Source organism: Hyperolius riggenbachi, chromosome 3 (assembly GCF_040937935.1).
Source record: "Hyperolius riggenbachi isolate aHypRig1 chromosome 3, aHypRig1.pri, whole genome shotgun sequence".
NCBI classification, from domain to species: domain Eukaryota; kingdom Metazoa; phylum Chordata; class Amphibia; order Anura; family Hyperoliidae; genus Hyperolius; species Hyperolius riggenbachi.
In genome coordinates, this window is record NC_090648.1 from 427,645,319 (window position 1) to 427,665,035 (window position 19,717).

The 19,717-nt window shown below is 43.4% G+C and overlaps 1 protein-coding gene across 1 annotated transcript in view; it reads left to right on the top strand.

Annotated features, from left to right (window-relative positions):
- Positions 1-19,402, top strand: part of RASSF8 (Ras association domain family member 8) — a 101,895-nt gene extending 82,493 nt beyond the window's left edge. Inside the window, exons 3-5 of the mRNA XM_068277588.1 lie at positions 5,320-6,209; positions 13,801-13,939; positions 15,088-19,402. Of these exons, the coding sequence (XP_068133689.1) occupies positions 5,320-6,209; positions 13,801-13,939; positions 15,088-15,209 (1,151 nt within the window). The 3' untranslated portion in view covers positions 15,210-19,402. The remainder of the gene's footprint in view (positions 1-5,319; positions 6,210-13,800; positions 13,940-15,087) is intronic.
- Positions 19,403-19,717: the final 315 nt, after the last annotated feature.

The window sequence follows — 19,717 nt, forward strand, 5'->3', positions numbered from 1 at the left end:
TCTTCTGTACACCTGATCATTTTCATCCATTTGCAGTAAAATTTAACAGAAAAATTGTAACTTGTGACCACCTTAATATCCCCCTACTGTTGTAGTAGTTTATCTGCCTATATGTTTTTGGAGTAGAAGAGAAGTGGCTCACCTAATATACGCACATACACAGGAGGAGAACATTCAATTCAGTTTCCATGTCCCTAAGAGCCTAGCTCTGTGTGTGTGTGTTTGCCCCCATCTTACATGGGCTATTCCAGGCCATAATCCAGCTTCGCTGACCTCTAACTCCCCCCTCTGAAGCGCATGTTATGCTTAATTTACTGGTCAGGTTTTCAGAGGAGGATTGTTGCGTTCTCTGTGGGGGTGAATGCAGTACGATCTCTTTAAAACAATTATATAAATTCCTGTCAGTGTGGAGGCGGGGCAGCTCAGGACAATGAGTGAAACTTACAGGGAACCTGCTGGTTTCTGGGAAGCTGGGCCTGCACAATAACAGCAATGAAACTTGCATATTCCATTTAAAGAGGGCAGAACTGTACTTTGTGTAGCTTTTTCAGCAGGGAGGCTTTTTTTTTTTTTTATTTGTTTACCGGTAGGTCCCTTCAAAAAATAGTCCTGCTGAAACTGATTCTCCCAACATTAAGTAACGCCTGTACTTGGCAAGTCTTGAGGTGCAAACATAATCACAATGCTTGTCACCCTGAAGGCCTGTTTCTAGTTGTGTCAGCATCCATTTCTGTGATGGATCTTGGAACTTGCTCTGATGCAAGTACACTTCCGAATCCCTCTAAGCATGCCATGCACCGCTATGGGGACTCAAAAGCCTAATGCGAAAAAATCCCATGACATTTCAATAGGCTGCGATTCTTTGTCCCAATTCACGTTCGGGGAATTGCTCTGATTTGTCCCTAGTGGAAACCAGTCCTAAGGGATCACGGCACGATGCCTTGGGCGACAGTTTGGAATTTGAGCACTGTACAGACTCCTCACTGTGCTATAGCAAAGCAGTGCGTGTGTTGCTATGGGGAGCAGAGGAGAGAAAACGCCCACAATGAAGAGGCTTGCTTTGGGGAGCGGAGGAGGAAGCCCTGTGTCCTGTTTACCATTTTAAAGGGGGTTGTAACATTCAAAAATAAAAAATATCCTAAAAATAGTTAGTTTCCCAAATATATATTTAAACCCCTTTTTCTAACACCTGGTCTATGTTGAGTGACTTTGCTGAATTGTGTCGTACACACACACACACACACACACGTAAGATGGAAACCAGCAGAAATAATATTTTCTTTTTTCACTAAAAACCAGATAGGTAAACGAATTAATTTCTTATTGGATGATTTTTTCAATTTTTTTTGTTAATATGAGTTTCATCCCACTTCAAGTAGACACAACTGTGGGTGTGGAAGAGGCTTGCACTAGGACGCAGGGACCAAGTCTTTATTTCTGGACATCTCTTATAGAGGGTTCAATGTAATGTTTGATGATTAGTTGTATTTAGCAGTACAAAAGAGCGGAGCAAAGTTGCAACATATTTTCAATTGGAAATCTGCACAAAACAGCAAGGCCCTATGCAATATATGAATACTGACTCCTCCTTGATCCGTATTCTGATTGAGGATCATACATTACATGTTAGATGGGGTCATTCTTGGCGGCAACCTTCGTCTACATTAATTTGTGTGTGTTGAAGGAATAAAGTGATTACCGTAGTACGGTTGTGTTCGTCAGCCTTTTATATCTTGCTGGATCCCTGGCATTGGCTCTGATGAGGAGCCCTGTCATTATGGTGACAACACTTGGCATTTTTTTTATCCCCATTTGCACCACTGACAAGAAGCCCATCCTTGGAGTGCCAATACTTCCCCCGCACAATGTGCTGCCTGCATGAGATCTGACACGGCGCCTCTGTGTTTCTAAACACCTCGTGTGATATGGCAGCCTCCCAAACTTGGCTGAGAAACCTATTTTCCTTGCAAAAGACGAATCTTGTTTCTTAAACACAGATCTCAGGCACTGGTGAGCGCATTCAGTCAGTGAGTGCTGCAGATGGGCCAGAGTTAGAAAGTCTATTTGACTTGCCTGATCCAAGTCCTGCATGATCTTCTCCTTCTGTCACGTGTTATACTGTTCCTCTTTCTATGAGAGACCGTATGGTGGGGGCTGCAGATAATAAATACGTGGCCTGCATTCTCACAAGAGAAAATGAAAAGGGCTCCTAGAACAGATTACATAAAGCTTCACTGCAGCAGTTGTTTCCCAACACTGAGGTGTTTTTGGCACAGGATATTGAGGTCAAAATGTCAATCCTGGTTAGCCACAAACTACAATAATTGGTGGTGGTAGTAGCATCAGTATATTGTACTGCGTCAACCATACAGTAAAGCACAAAGTTTAGAATAAAGTTGAAATCATTTGTTGGCTAACTGAGAAGATTAATGCAGACATTGTGCCCCTCATTGTGCCACCATGCACCTTGCTTATCACCCTTCCTTCTCTATAGAAAAATTACATACCACTCGGTATACCTGAGCGATGCGCTAGTCAAGTAGGAATTGCCCACAGCTCGATCCTGACAGACAACAATAATAGTGCATGTGTACGCACCTTAGCTGTCCCTCAGAGGAGCTCACAATCTAGTCCCTACCATAATTATAGTGTAATATCTCTACCATAAACTAGGGCCAATTTGGGATAAGCCGATTAAGCTAGCAGTAGGTTCCTGTGGTTGTAGTAGGCAGCTGGAGTGCAGTAAATTAACACTGAACCAGCAGAAATATTTTTTTCCAAAGACCCATGTAAATGCAGAGGACAATCAACCTCCATGCAGATACTGTTGTGGCCAATAATTCAACCAGAGACCTGTATGCTAACCATTTGGCCCCTGTGCTGCCCTATCTCCTTACCCTAGCCACCCCTCCAATTGCCCTAATCCCACACTAACGCCAAACACTCTGCTCCACCCCATGATTTTTTCCCAAATCTTGTGCCTAATCTTAAGCTACGTACTCACCACCTGATGGTTCCAGCGATGTCCCCTAGATGATCATTGTCAAGCGATGCCTCTTTCTGCTTGCGATGTCACTACACTACACGATGAGTGCGAACGGGAAGTAAGTGATCGCAGTACTTTACGTGGAGTCGTCGGGGATCTCAACGATGTGATCGCCGTGTCCATCGTTTAATGACCCGCGATCGCCTCAGGGGGCAACATCGTTTAACATGATCATGTTAAACGATGTACCCCAACATCTGGTACCATCGCCCCACATATCGCCTCGTGGTTATGAGGCTTAAAGAGGACTCCACAATGGGCCTGATGCACATATGCTCAGACAGTGCACAACAATGTTACCCTTACTCAGTAGCACGACCATTGCTATGGTAACAAGTGTCACTAATAGTAATGCTCGTCAGTTGCGCACATTACCGTAACAACGGTCTCGCTACTCAAGTACCGTGGGTCGCACTAATAGTGTAACTTGTGGTACTGCTGACAGAAGTAAGGGTAATATTGCTGTGCACTGTCTGTGTATGTCAATATTAACGCAGTTAGGTGCATCAGGCCCAGTGTTCTAAATATAGGTATCCCCCTCAAGAGACAAGAATGCCATATCAAAGTACATACATGCATGATGGCTTTTCAACTGAGCTTTGATCCCGAGCAAGTTACTGTAGTTTCCTTTTTCCTCTCATGTCTTGTGAGCGTTTGCACACATAATTACTATTGTGAATGTATATAGTGTTGACATCTTACGCACTGCTTTATAGTGTAGAAGTTCATATGACGAACTGTCCCTCAGAGGAGCTCACAATCCCTACCATAGTCCTAGTCCACTGTCCTTGGCCAATTTTGGAGGGAGTCAATTTACTGGGATGTTTTGGGACGTGGGACGAAGCCAGAGTGCCTGCAGGAAATCCATGCAAACGCTGAGAGTTTGAACGTGATCCCTATGCACGAGTGCTATCCACATGACTTTTATATCATGTTCTCGGTCAGTCGCTGTTTGCCACTATGTGCACAACACAACAAATCAAAAACTATTATAAACAATGGTAATAGAGTGCGCTACCCCTTCCCAAAGTTCAGTAACTACTTATTAGAGCCCTTATTGACACATCCACCTCTGCTCGGTATCCAATATCCAGAAGCTTCAGAGGATCCACCCGTTACAGGCAAATATTCCACATGTAAGGACGAGAGAAAAAACAATCCTAGTGCGATCCATCTATAACAATGTCAATCAGGGACCATCACCCTATGAGGTCTGAGTGTGCTACTTATACTGTGGGGTCACCTGATTGTTAACCAGCAAATGGCACGCTCACCTTGCTGCAAGGCTGCCCAGCCCTACAGACAGCAACTGCTGCGGTACAATAACTGGGGCTGGGGCTTAAAAAATTGATTTGCATTGTATTTTTCTATCATCTTCCACTCTAATTTTATGAACTGCTTTGCATAATGTAATGATTTCAGTCGCATCTGCAATAAAAATGTCTAATTTGTCACAGCTCTGCTGCAGAGCACTAACTTATAATTCTTCTTCATCTTTGCACCCTGAGCTTATACAGAAGGGCCTGAACAGTAGTGATCAAACAGCGCCACCTGCTGGATGAAGCTTTATTCCACATAAACTTTTCCCAAGCTGTGTGGCATGTTAACATCCAACAAATAATAAATAGCATTTAAATAACAACACCTTGCAGGGAGCCATTGATTGCAGCCTTTGCACAAACGTCATTGTAGATTTAAATTATGTAGAATTCTTGAATCAACTTATCCACCTAGTAGATCAGTGTGTAGAGTCAAGGTTTAATCCCCCTCATCAAGTTTAAATACCCTTCTGTGTTATGCTGAGTAACCATAGGATCTGACAATACTAAGACAAAAATTTGCCCACATGTATCAAGTTAAATTGTTACGTCTAGTATTTCTTTACAAAAGTTGCTGAAAAAAAAATTCAATATGTACTTGCTGTGTTGGAATGACAATGGGAGTGAGCTAGTATGATTCTGCTTTTTCCATTGTCAACTGACCTACATACTGACATTGGCTATCAGGATTCTGCCTTATCAGTGTGTATTGGCCTTTAGGGATCATGGGAAGTGTAGTTCTGTGTTCATAATGCAGCAGGTTGTGCAGGCGGTATATCAGCCCTTTGTAGGTGTCCTGCTGCTAGGAATCTAGAATTAGGATCTTCTAACATTACTCAAAAAAAAAAAAAAAAGACTAATTTGGCTTTAGTAGCACTCTTATCTGTAGTCATTGAATTCTTCCAGCAAATGTATTGCTAATACAGTCATTTTGTTGTCTCTGCTTTCTTCAAGGTCGCACAGGAAGATACACTCTCATAGAAAAATGGAGGGATACAGAGAGACATCTAGCACCTCATGAAAACCCTGTGGTCTCGATAAACAAGTGGGGTCAATACGCCAGCGATGTTCAGCTTATCCTGCGGCGCACAGGGCCATCACTTAGTGAAAGGCCTACCTCGGACAGTATAGCTCATGTTCCGGAACGGACTTTGTACAGGCAGAGCCTGCCTCCTTTGGCAAAACTTCGACCACAGATTGACCGCTCGATTAAGAGGAGAGAGCCAAAGAGGAAATCGTTAACCTTCAGCGGTGGGCCCAAAGGACTTATGGACATTTTTAGCAAGGGAAGAGAGTCCGAATTTAAGCAAAAGGTGCTTAACAATTATAGAACCACCTCAGAGGAGCTGAAAAAGTTAATACACCTGCAAACCGAGAGGCTCCAGTGTCTGGAGAAACAGTTGGACTCCAGTGAGACGGAGATCCGATACTGGGAGCAGAAGTACAAGTCCAGCCTAGAAGAGGAATTGGGCAAACTGGAGCAGAAAGTCAAACGCAATGAAGTGGAGATTGAAGAAGAGGAGTTCTGGGAGAACGAGCTGCAGATCGAGGTGGAGAATGAAAAGCAACTGAAGGAGCAGCTGCAGGAGATGACCCAAAGGATGCTCCAATGTGATAGCCAGCTCAAGGACTACCAAAACAAAATTCATGCTATCGAAAGTGGGATTGAGGCAGAAAAATTGCAGAGGGAAGTACAAGAATCCCAAATTAACGAGGAAATCGTGAGGGGGAAGATCGATAAGATCAAAGGGGAGCTTGAAGGCCAAAGTCAAGAATGCCAACGGCTGGAAAATGGTGCCAAGGCAGTGGAGAGGTCTCTTGGACAGGCAGCTAAGCGGCTCCTGGTAAGTCACAATGACAGAGTTAATCGAAGGAAGGATTGGGGGCTGGAGAGGTTGTTAGTCAAGGCTTGATATCTCAATGCTTAGGGCTGCGACCAATGGATTAGTGATGCTCCTATAGATTCAAAACCATCTCGCTCGTAATTCAGCCTGTAGACAGTTAAGTAAACAAGAATCTAGGCACATCCAAAGGTCACCTTTGAAGACAGATTGAAAAATTCATAAGTTATAAGTCTCCAAGCTCAGGTGGCTTTGTGAAGATTGAAGGAACACATGTTGGATATTAAATATACTTGCTCTTTATGGAATGATTAGGTTGAAATTGTGGTTCCAAGACACTGATATTAAAACACACTAGACATGAAAGAGGCTACAGAGGCAGCCATTGTCCTCACTTGGAAGTAAAGTTGAATCCCTTTATAGTAAACTCCAAGGGATCTGGCCAAGTAACAAAAACATTTCTGTAGCGCTTTTCTCCCATAGGACTCAAAGCACTTAGGCTCTCTCAGATTCCTTAATTGGTAGTAGGATGAAGTATTCACACAACAAAAATTAGATTTCTGCAAATGCCAATCTGAACAGGTGGGTTTTCAGTCTGGATTTAAACACTTCCAGAGATGGAGCTGTCCTGATCTGCTGAGGTGGTTTACTACATCAGAAGTTACTGGATCAGGATTCATCATACACTGTATATTCTTACAGGTGCATGGTTGGGACCTGGGGATTGAGTTTACTATAGCCAGAGGTTTACTATAAAAATATCCTACAGTATACAGACTAAAAAAGTTAAAACGCTTGATCCGTGCAGTTGTTTCAGGATAAGATATTCAGAATATCTTATGTCTAGAAGACCAACAAAAGCCAGAAGCTAGCATTTTATTAGTATGAGGTCAAAAGGGCTACTTCATAGGTCTCTTAATTCCTGTGTGCTCTAAAAGATAAGTGCCCTTACACACATACAGCTCAGTAAAGATCGCAGTATCTGCCGGCAAGACAAAACATAGTTGACAAGTTCTTCTATTTTGTGCCCCCACAGCCATGTTGCATGGATGGGCCACAGGAGGGAAAATCTTCCCCTGAGTTCTGCAACTCTCCCTTGTGTTGTCCAGTACTTGGAATATGGACATTGCTAACAGGAATAACTGTATATACCTAATAAGCCTTAAATAATCTTTGTCCGCCACTGCAAAAGGTTATAGCACACATTTTATTTCCCTTTAAACAATACCAGCTGCCTGGCTGTCCTGCTGACCTCTGCTTCTAATACATTTAGCCATCGACCTTGAGCAAGCATGCGGATCAGATGTTTCTGACAGGATTCGCCACATGCCTTTTTCATGTGTGTGATTCAGAAACTGCTGCAGCCAAAGAGATCAGCAAGGCTGCCAGGCAACTTGTATTGTTTAAAAGGAAATAAATATGGCAGCGTCCATATCGCTTTCACTTCAGGTTCTATTTAACCTCCCTGGCGGTAAGCCCGTGCTGAGCACGGGCTATGCCGCGCAGGGGGATTTCTCAGGCCCTGCTGGGCCGATTTTGATAATTTTTTTTGCAGCACGCAGCTAGCACTTTGTAGCTGCGTGTGCCCTCTGATCGCCGCCGCTCCGCACCGATTATGCAGCGCTCCCTGCGCCGTGAGCCCCCCCCCCAGACCCCGTGCGCTGCCTGGCCAATCAGTGCCAGACAGCGCTGAGGGGTAGATCGGGTCTCCCAATGACGTCACGGCGTCGGTGACGTCATGCCGCCCGTCGCCATGGCGACGGGGGAAGCCCTCCAGGAGATCCCGTTCTTTGAACGGGATCTCCTGATCTCCGATCGCCGGAGGCGATCGGAGGGGCTGGGGGATGCCGCTGAGCAGCGGCTATGATGTAGCGAGACTTTGTCTCGCTACATGAAAAAATAAAAAAATTTTTTTTAAAAAAGACTTTGCTGCCCCCTGGCGGATTTTTTATAAACCGCCAGGAAGGGTTAAAGAGGAACTTGTGTGAAAATCTTAAAATTTAAAACACATACAAATAAGAAGTACATTTCTTCCAGAGTAAAATGAGCCATACATTACTTTTCTCCTATGTTGCTGTCGCTTATAGTAGTTAGTAGAAATCTGACATTACCGACTGGTTTTGGGTTAGTCCATCTCTTCATGGGGGATTCTCAGCATGGCCTTTATTCTTTATCCCCATTCTTTATACACAGATGCTGGCCAGCCTCCCTGCTCACTGCACACTTTTTTGGCAGTTGGACGGAGTAACTGCCATTCACTAAGTGCTTTTAAAAATAAAGAAAACCCTGAGAACCCCCCCCCCCCCACCCCCCCATGAGAAGATGGGCTGGTTCTAACTCTGTCGGTAATGTCAGATTTCTACAGTGACCACAACATAGGAGAAAAGTAATTTATGGCTCATTTTACTCTGGAAGAAACGTACTTCTTATTTGTAGATGTTTACGTGTATTTTAAATTTTAAGATTTTTTGCGACAGAGTTCCTTTAAGGATACACTTAGAAAAGCATTAGAGCCTGAGAATAGAAAGGAGTGCAGAAAGATCCTGAGGTTAGACTATAGAGACCAGGAGGTACATGTGAGGATAGAGTGAGAGGGCCCAGAGGTACCATGTGATAGATGTTTCTCAACATTTTATTGGTATGTACCCCTTTTAAAACCCAGTAATCACCAAGTACCCCCTAGCATAGTAAAAAGTATCACAAGTACCCCTTGACAAATATATATTTGATTGTAGTACATGATAATTGGTTCTAAACAATTTCCAAGCATTTACTATTGCTTTTAACTAGCTATAATGTTAACTTGGTGTTGTTTAAATAAGATTTATCATTTTCTAAATCTCTAAATTTGTTATTCTTGCTTAAGTATATCAAGCCAGCGTACCCCCTGGAACCATCAGAAGTACCCCTTGGGGTACGCGTACCACACGTTGAGAACCTAGGTGATAGACTACGGCCGAACAGCAGGGCTGTATTTAGGATTTGGGCTCCCCTAGGCACCCCAAACCTATGGCGCCCCCCCCCCCCCTGGAGGGTGAAGGTGGGGCGGCGCGCGAAGCGCGCCACGGTGAAAAATGGGCGTGTCCATAACATACAGTGGGCGTGTCCATAACATACAGTGGGTGTGACCAATTAAAATTTCCTAGTAAGAGTGCAGCCCAAAGTCGGTGAGAGCCATGTTTTCTCCCCGGGTATGAGTAAAGTGACGCTAAAAAAAGCATGAAATGTTCCCAAAAAACCCCACACATTAGCCAGTGTTCTCTCGCACAAAATAGTGGTAGGTATTAGAATGTGAGCTCCCCTGAGAAAAGTCAATAACATGACTATGTTCTCTGCAAAGTGCTGCAGAAGATGCCAGTGCTATATAAATACATAATAATATGGTAGGACATTAGACTATGGCAGGATTAGATTGTAAGCTCCTTAGAAGATAGTCAGTGACATGACTACGTACTCTGTGAAGTACTGCTGAAGATGGCAGTACAATAAGGTACAGTAGTATGGCAGCACGGTGACGTAGTGGTTAGCGCTCTTGCATTGCAGCACTGGGTTCCCGGTTCGAATCCCAGCCAGGTCAACATCTGCAAGGAGTTTGTATGTTCTCCCCGTGTCTACGTGGGTTTCCTCCAGGCACTCTGGTTTCCTCCCACATCCCAATACCATACGATACAGATAAGTTAATTGGCTTCCCCCTAAAAATTGGCCCTAGACTACAATACATACATACATACACATATGACTATGGTAGGGATTAGATTGTGAGCCCCTCTGTGGGACAGTTAGTGACAAGACAATACATACTCTGTACAGCGCTGCGTAATAGGTTGGTGTTATATAAATAATTAGTATCAGTATAAAGTAGCCAGGTCTATAAGTGTCCCCAATATAGACATACTATAGGTGTCCCCAGTATAGATAGCCAAGTCTATAGGTATCCCCAGTTTAGGTAGTAGTCAGGGGCGTAACTAGAAATCACTGGGCCCCCTTGCGAAAATTTGGATAGGGCCCCCCATAGGTGCCAAATAATTGTAATGGGGCAGCGTTTCACAATAAAATAATCGTAATGCAGCAATGTTTCACCATAAAATAATCGCAATGTGGGCAACATTTCACCAGAAAATGAATGCAATGAGTGCAACATTTCAGCAGAGAATAAACGCAATGAGTGCAACATTTCAGCACAAAATAAATGCAATGAGTGCAACATTTCAGCAATGAGTGCTATATTTCACCAGATAACAATCATACAGTAGGCAGCATTTCACCAGAGAATAATCGCAATGAGTGCAACATTTCACCAGAGAATAATCGCAATGAGTGCAGCATTTCACCAGAGAATAATCGCAATGAGTGCAACATTTCACCAGAGAATAATCGCAATGAGTGCAGCGTTTCACCAGAGAATAATCGCAATGAGTGCAACATTTCAGCAATGAGTGCTATATTTCACCAGATAACAATCATACAGTGGGCAGCATTTCACCAGAGAATAATCGTAATGAGTGCAGCATTTCACCAGAGAATAATCGCAATGAGTGCAACATTTCACCAGATAATGGAGAGAGGAGGCTTAAGCCAGCACTGCAGTTAGGGTACTTTATTGTAAAAAAGACACTTACAGTTGGGTAGCAGCCAGATGTCAAAGCAGGTTAAGTGGGCGCCAGGTCTGTGTCCCCCTGCGGACGTCCATTTCGCGCTAACAGCGCTTGTTCACCGCAATGGGGAAGGTTGGGGGCGGGCTGCATCCATGCTGGTTACATACCAGCGTCACGGCGGCACTTCCGCCTACGTCAGCAAGCCACGCCCCCAATTTCTATGACAACACATGACGCTCACTTGCCCTGCATGGAGGACTAAAAGCGTCCGTGTAACCTGGCAGCAGGGGGCACGCCCACGGACACGCCCCGCCATGCGGCTCAGCGCACAGCCTCCCAGCAAAGGGTGCACTGCAGAGGCTGCTGTCAGCAGGCAGCAGTATGCGTGCATACAAGAGACACTTACTGTATTAGAGGTCTGGAGTAAAAGGGAACCCCGATGCAAGGGAGGGGGGCGAGAGTCAGGACTAGCGTGCCCGTGGGAGCAGCCCCAGATGGCAGGTCAAATAGAACATAGAAATCATTAAAAATAAACACCAAAAGGTGTATATATTTAGAACCCATAGAGGGAGAAAAGAGAAGGAGGCACCAGCAAACACACAGGACAGATACAGCCAAGTCCAGAGGGAGAAAAACGTGCAAGATAGCAGAATTAAATATACATGTGCGGCGTCAACTGCTGCATATCTCCGCACAAGTATATAGGTGAAACAAGGATTATGGGAGGAGGGAGATAGAGACAGAATCCACGCCAAAAAACAAGGCTCCATAGATGTGACAAGGCCAGGAGATCTAGGAGACGTTGCTTATATCATTCTGAATTCGTTTCTTTGGGATCATTTTTCAAGGAAGCAGGCTAATTCGTTCTTATCATTCAATCCAAGAGGGCCAAGTGCATTAGTTTGCATGATCCATCGTGCTTCGTGTTGTAATAATGTACGTTCTCTGTCTCTGTGGGTATATAGGTGTCCCCCAGTTTAGGTAGTAGGTATACAGGTGTCCCCCAGTTTAGGTAGTAGGTATACAGGTGTCCCCCAGTTTAGGTAGTAGGTATACAGGTGTCTCCCAGTTTAGGTAGTATGTATGTATATATATATATATATATATATATATATATATATATACACACACACACACACACACACACACACACACACACACACACACACACACACACACACACACACACACACACACACACACACACACACACACACACACACACACACACACACACACACACACACACACACACACACACACACACACACACACACACACACACACACACACACACACACACACACACACACACACACACACACACACACACACACACACGTGTCCCCCAGTTTAGGAAGTAGGTATGTAGGTGTCCCCCAGTTTAGGAAGTAGGTATGTAGGTGTCCCCCAGTTTAGGAAGTAGGTATGTAGGTGCCCCCCAGTTTAGGAAGTATATATATATATATATATATATATATATATATATGTGTGTCCCAGTTTAGGAACTAGGTATATAGGTGTCCCCCAGTTTAGGTAGTGTATATAGGTGTCCCCCAGTTTAGGAAGTAGGTATATAGGTGTCCCCCAGTTTAGGAAGTAGGTATGTTGTAGGTGTCCCCCAGTTTAGGAAGTAGGTATGTTGTAGGTGTCCCCCAGTTTAGGAAGTAAATATATAAATGCCCCAGTTTAGGAAGTAGATATAATAAGTGTCCCCCAGTTTAGGTAGCCTGGAAGGTGGAGCAGGCACAGAGTAGCGGAGAAGCAGGGACGTCCCCTCCCTCACCTGAAGGCAGCTCCCGCTCCCCCTTCCAGTCAGTGCAGCCAGAGACGATTCCAGTCCAGGGGCAGCGGCCGGAGAACATCCCCATCTCTTCTTCCCGGCGCGCGAGGGAATCCATCTCTGCATGCCGCTGCCTGGTCTGGTGACGTCACTGCTCAGACCAGCCAGCGGCATGCAGAGTCTTCCTCCAGCGTCGGGAAATTTCCCCGGCCGGCCGCTACTACTCTGCATGTGTGTGTGTCTCCGTCGCTTTTTTAAAATAAAAAAAAATAATAATAAAAAATTTAAATAGGCATTAGATGGCCGCCCATGGCACCGGCCCACGGGTGCCTCTTAAGAGATACGGCCCTGCCGAACAGGAGAAACCAGAATTTGGGTGCAGGCAGGACAAAGGAGGCTTTTTAAGTGAAGGTAAAGGAAAGTAGGGGGGGGGGGGGCTGAGAATAGTAGACCAAAGATCAGAGGAGCAAACTGAACATAGAAAAGAGCTTAGGGTGGAGGCTGAAAGAAGATTAAAGAGAGCAGGCGTCTGAGGGTAGACAGAGTAAAATGGAAGGAGCATAAAAGTTGACTAAAGTAAGCAAGGGAGGCCAGAGGGTTGGTGCAGGGGGCATCTAAGGATTGAACAGGAGGTCCCTGAGGGCAGACACAGGGTATATAGAGAACAGCAGGACTGTGCAGTTGAAGGAAATAAGGAATTTTTAAGTCTGCATTAATTACAGCCTAGGGAAGCTGTTGTTCAAGAGTGGAGGATTGACATGGTAGAGGGAAGCTTCTATAAGTGGGAAAAAAGGCTGGAAATGGGAGTTTGAATATGGAAGACACAAACTGTTTTTCCATACATGGGACTTCAGACAGAAGAAAGGGGCTGCCACAAGAGATGGGTGGCGCCACTGGTAGAGGAGGTTGTGGCACAGGGGGGCCTGAAAACGGAAGGGCAGCTGCTTCTCCGTATGGAGAGACTTCTGCAAAGTTGAGGAAGGGATGCAGTACATGTAGGGGAACGTGGATTGGATAAAAGGCAAAACTACAAGAAAGTTAGCCTGGAAGGCCAAAAAGTTTAAATCCTTCCCTGAGAAGAGTGGGAATGCATGAATCCATAACGGCAAATTAATGTTATTGTAAGAGGAGAAAAGTGTCTACAGGGAGGGGTGTGTACAAGCTAATCACCAAACCAACTGAAGTCCTCAGTTATGCTTTGTCTTCTCCCCATTAGGAGCGAGAGCAGGACCTCGAACAGCTGACCAAAGAGCTCCGCCAGGTCAACCTGCAGCAGTTTATCCAACAAACGGGCACCAAGGTCACAGTGCTTCCAGCAGAGCCTAGTGAGGTGGAGTTTCCCCAGCCAGAGAAAGGTAAGCAGAGGAAAATGAGCCATCAAAAATTCACTCATTTCTAAATAACTGGAACAACAGATGATTGAGAAAGGGAAAAATAAATCTTTGTGGGTTTTTACAGTATTTGTGTTTGAGTTCCGATTGGAGATAGTCACCAAATAGGACACAAACAACAAGAACACAGGAAAATGTGGGAACTTTATTTATTTGCATCTAATTGACCATTCCTAAAGTTGACTCTGGAGCTCGGGCGAAAACTGAACAAAGTCTGGCTTATTTCCTGGGGAAACTACTTAGCAAGCCAACTTGACAGCTATAGGAAGCATTAAAAATTGGAAAAATAACCTTTATGAAATGCAAATGAGTATATAAAAGGCCCACTATAAAAATAAAGCTGGGTACACATGCTAGATAAAACCAGTAGCCCTGGACCCCGCTTGGCCAGCGTTTAGCCTGGTGGATTGCTTCAGCCAAGCTGCAGCCCAGAGCATTGTTCTCCACACTTGCCCGCTCCCACATGATGTCACACTTACGCTGCTCCGGCAGCCCTTACTTTCCCTTGGTCCATGCTGCTGTGCTTCCTTGTAAGATCGCCTGTCACGGGCCAGTGCGGTTGCAGGATGCGTGACCAGGAGCTTGATGTAGGAGGTGCACGGCCAGTGCCACACAGGCGCGCAGTAGCCCGCGACTTGTCCATTAGGGTGAGCTTTTGGAGAGGCACAGTGGTGGAGCGCAGCTGCCTAGGAGGAAACTGAGGGACTTGCAAGGCTCAGGGGAGCTGGAAGAAGCTTGCATCATCCTGCTGTTCAGACCATAAGGAGCTGTGGCACAGACTGAATCTCTTAGATAAGGTTGTAGCCTATAGCAATTGCAGACTGTTGTCAGGAAGAAGTCAGTGTTTTGGATTCGTGACCAGGTAACTCAGCTGATAACAAGTTAATCACTTTTAATAAGTAACTTCAACACAGACACAAATAAACTTGCAACTGGGTGCTGCACAGATCTGTGAAAACATTTGAGCAGGTCTTTGAGAAAAGGGGAAAAAAAGCATTTCACATCTTGTAAAATTTCCCTGTTCAATCTAGTTTTAGGTGGAGAATTAGGGTATTGTAATAAGTTTTGTTCTCTTTCATCACTCCTCTTATGTGATCTTTTCTCTCATTCAGAACCAACGTTCCAATCAGGCTCCCTAAAAAGGCCAGGATCATCGAGGCAGCTTCCCAGCAACCTCCGTATCCTGCAGAACACATTGTCTTCAGGATTCAACCCAGAGGGCATCTATGTATAACTGCCGCACTTTCTGCACAGCCAATGTCTTGAGGACAGGTTATACCTCAGCTGTGTTGGCAGAACAAGATGGCTTCCCTCTGGCTCTTTGCTTCACTTAACTTGCAGGCTCTACTTTGGTTTGCCAGACTTGGGAGAGCAAGGAAGCCCAAAAGACAGGTCAGCGTGTATGAAGCAATACAACACTGCTAATGCGCATCTCGGAGGCCAACACTTTTATAGCCTAATTTACCACAAATACTTTGTTTTTCTAAGTATTCTTCTTATGATGACTTATCAGTGACTATGGATCGGAGGATGCCGGTGATGTCACTGGTACCCATAAGTAATGAAAATGATATTCTATATGCATATATATCTATTTTTCCATTTGCTTACCTGTTTTGTATCTCATACACAGATGAAAAGATAATGTATTTGTTCCATATATTATGTCCACTATTTCATTTTATGTCTTTTTTTTTCTTGTAATATTCCGCCACAGCAGTGTTACCTTTGGCCTCTAATGGGGCTTATATTATTCACGGTGGTTGATGAAAAGCGAAAGTTTAAATGGCAGTATTAATTCAAGTTCTAAGTGTATGGACACTTTCCTAGATTTTTCTACCTCTGCCACTCTTCTGCAAAACCCCACCCCATCCCTCTGCAAACCCCACCCCTACCCCTCTGCAAACCCCACCCCTACCCCTCTGCAAACTCCACCCCTACCCCTCTGCAAACCCCACCACTTCCCCTCTGCAAACCCTACCACCATCTGTCTTTAAACTCCACTCCTATCCCTCCACAATAGACCCCCGCAGATCCCACGCAGGTTCCTCCATGAACATCACTCCCTACCTTCTGTAAACTCCACTCCCATCACTCTGCAAACCCCACTCACATCCTCGTGAACCCCAATGCCAATAGAGTACTTATTTGACTTAAGAAAAGAAGATACCTTTATCTAAATTCTATTTAAGTGCAACCGCAAGTTGAAAACTCTACAATGTGGGAGTGTACTCTTTTCATGCAGACTGTAACTGAAGCTAGCAGTGCATCCCTCTGATTTAATCTCTTCAGTAGGAACCACTGAAGAAACTAGTATCTGACAGGCCGAGAAAAAGCACTCATACAGCAAACGGAACATCAGATTTCCAAGATATAATGAAAGCAATGTCTAATTACAGACAGGCACATAGATGCAATACTGGTCTACTTCTGTGACCAGAGGCATCTTTATAGCCCACTTGGGATACAATCTAGTAGCAAAAAAAAGCAACAATTTCCTATTTGGAATCAATTGGGTAGCCTGAAAATTGATTCGGTTGTAGAGGTCCTCTCCCCACCCTTTCAGTTCTTGACACTTTAAGTTTACTTTAAAGCTCCTATAAAATTTGATACCCTAAATATTATAGATGTCTACGAGGTGACATAATCATTCTGGCCCTGCGAAACTCTCCAAGCTGCAGTTCCACAATTATCGACGTATTCCCAACAAGTAAACCAGGCAGCAACACTGGGAGGAAACAGAAAGCCGGTGACTGTTGACACTGGGAAAACATGGCTGCCAAACCAGCACTTCCTGTGTCACTGCCCCACCCTGAAGACTATTGTTTTATACGTGTGACATTTTCAAGGGGATGTAGTTAACACCTTGGCTCATGCCACCAGAGGGATTCACACATTAGACTGACAACAACATCATGACATGGAGAGGAGTTGATTAAAAAAATGTCAAAAAGATATATTGTATTTATATATCCTACAATTAAGGCATTTCATTGGCCGTTATATCCACATTACCCATCCATGTCTGACGTAAGCTCAAATTTCCACTTTCCTAATAACCAACCAATAATAAATTAGGGAACAGTATCAGTATTCTTGTCTATCATTTGATAGGCTTTATGAGCATTCCAGTATCTCCTTCATTCCAAGAGGACCTGTGGCTCATTCGCTTACCACTCTGCAGGCTTAGATAAGAGCTCAATGCATTCCTGTGTGTAATATTTATAAAGCTTTTTTATTATTCTTCTGTTAATGCTGTTTTTCTAGCACATCCAGCCAGTGATCACAAATGCACCTGTAAAGCACTGTTACTTGAGACAAAATTAAGAGTACAAGGCTGTTTGTTGTTTGCTGTGTGTGCTTAAAGTGTACCTGTACCCGATCCATGGAGATGCCTTCTATGTTCTATCCTTCAATGGCAAAATATAATGAAAGCTTATTTGCTGTTTTTCCACTGTAACCTTATCCTTATATAGAATCGGGGACGCTTAATCTGTGGTAGTAGATGATTGTGTGGTCAAGGCCACCTACTAATGATCTCTCCTGGCCCCTCCCTCCTGCTGAGTCATATAAAGTAAAGAGAAACAGAGAGGGTTGCCACTAGATCAGACAGATGAGGGTAACAGGTGCATGGCTGTGTCTCTGGATGAACAGCTTTCAAAGTAAATTGGAGAGAAGACAGATTACTGGAATCAGTCCAGCGTAATTCTGTAAAGCACCTACATACTTATAGCAATAACAGACTGTCACCATTACTGTGTCTATTATTGCTATGAGGATGTATTAAAGGCGCTTAACAGAATTACGCTGGTCTGGTGTGTGGAATCTGTCTTCCCTCCAATTTACTCCTGCTGAGTAATGCTGGGTACACATGTTGTGATTTCCAGCTCGATCCAAGGGACTCCCTCCAGCCTTTAGGGAGTTTGACTACCCTAATTTAGTCATTAGAGGGTGAGAGAAGGAAAGGCCAGCTTAGACTCGTCCATCTGCTCAGGAGCTGAAAGTAAACTAAAGCACTATGAGGGGAAGGAGAGAAGGGGTTTTCTGACCTGCTTTTTGAACACCTATGCAAGCTGAATTGTGTTTTCAAAGGAGGTAGCTAAAGCTCTGTGTTAAAATATTTGCAAGATCTCTTTAAAACAATTCCATGTTATACCACAATTTTGTAATTCAGCCTTGCAATACTGAAAGGAGTTTAGTCCCATTTCTGTGACTAGAGAAACAATCACACCCCCTGTTATAGGAGGAGCTTCTTTATATTACTGGGCACAAGAATCCATATTTCAAAATTGATTTTTCTTTAAGAATGTTGTAAATCATTATATACTGAGCAATAACCAATTCATGGTGGCCTGAGTCCTATTCTGTGATGAGGATAATCTCCAGTCGTTTAAAGTATGTAGTAAATCTTAATGAAAACAGAATCCCGATCAATGGATATCCTGCAGACTGATACCTTCTGCGTTCCTTCCCATAATCCTCTATTGGTGTAACCGTGGAGCTGGTACCAAATAGTCATGTGACTGCCATTCAGGAGAATAAAGCTGTTTTATCACCTCGGTAACTTTTTTCCCATAATCTAAAACGTAAACACCCCCTTACCCATTAGGGCTATAGCTGAATAGTTCAGCACTGCCTTGCATTGCTCACCAATTCACGCTGCCTTTTCTGTAATATTTCAGGCAGCTTAATTAGTTTTTCTTAAAATGGTATTGTCATCAAATTATTTCAACTATTAGTTCTAAAGCTTTAAAAACAGCATAAAATTAACAGCTAAAACCATCTGACTGGGTTTCCAGCTTATTTTTATTTTATTTGCTCACAAATTACTTCTGTAGGAATACATCTGATAATTTTTCCTGCAGCCAGCAATTATATCAGTTCTCTTAAATATGCAATAAAAAGACAGAGCAGTCTTATAGTGTTTTATATTAATGTTTTACTGTGTTTAATGTTTAAGAGGAACAAAAATGTTGATGACAATACCAATTTAAATGGAAGTGGAAATTTTCTGTTCATCCTCCTGGCTTTGCAGGGGTTTGCAAATCACAAGATAAACTGAACAGGATTATTTTGGGAGCTAGAACTGTTCTCAGCTTTACAGCTGTACAAGCAGAGTGCGGTGTTCATGGATACACAGGTTTACTGGGCACTGTAACGGACACCTGTATTCAGTACCCAGGCAAGTGAGGATTACAGCCAGGAAATAAGGCTTTGTCTGGTCTCTGAGCCCCTGAGGAAAATATGTGCTATAAAAAGAAAGTTATTTTATCAGATCAGAGACTGAAATGTCATCTTCAAAAAGTAGCAAACAAGTCAACTCGTGCATTCCTGAATCTCTCACATGAAATGAAATTCACACAGAACGGGTTTCAGTATCCGAGGCATGGCAGCATAGGGGGAAAAAAAATATAAATAAATATATATATATATATATATATATATATATATATATATATATATATATATATATATATATATATATATATATATATATATATATATATATATATATATATATATATATATATATATATATATTATACATACATTACCCTATTTACAAGCAACTTGAGTTACATCGTTTGAGAGTTACAAAGTCGTCCTCAAGTGTAAAATATACAATACTGTTTTATTATTAGACGTTTTTGTTGTTACATGTTACAGTATGGTATAAACTGTTACACTTCAGAAGCACACTGACAAAGAAAAAAAAAAAACAGATCAAACGTCCAAATCCAG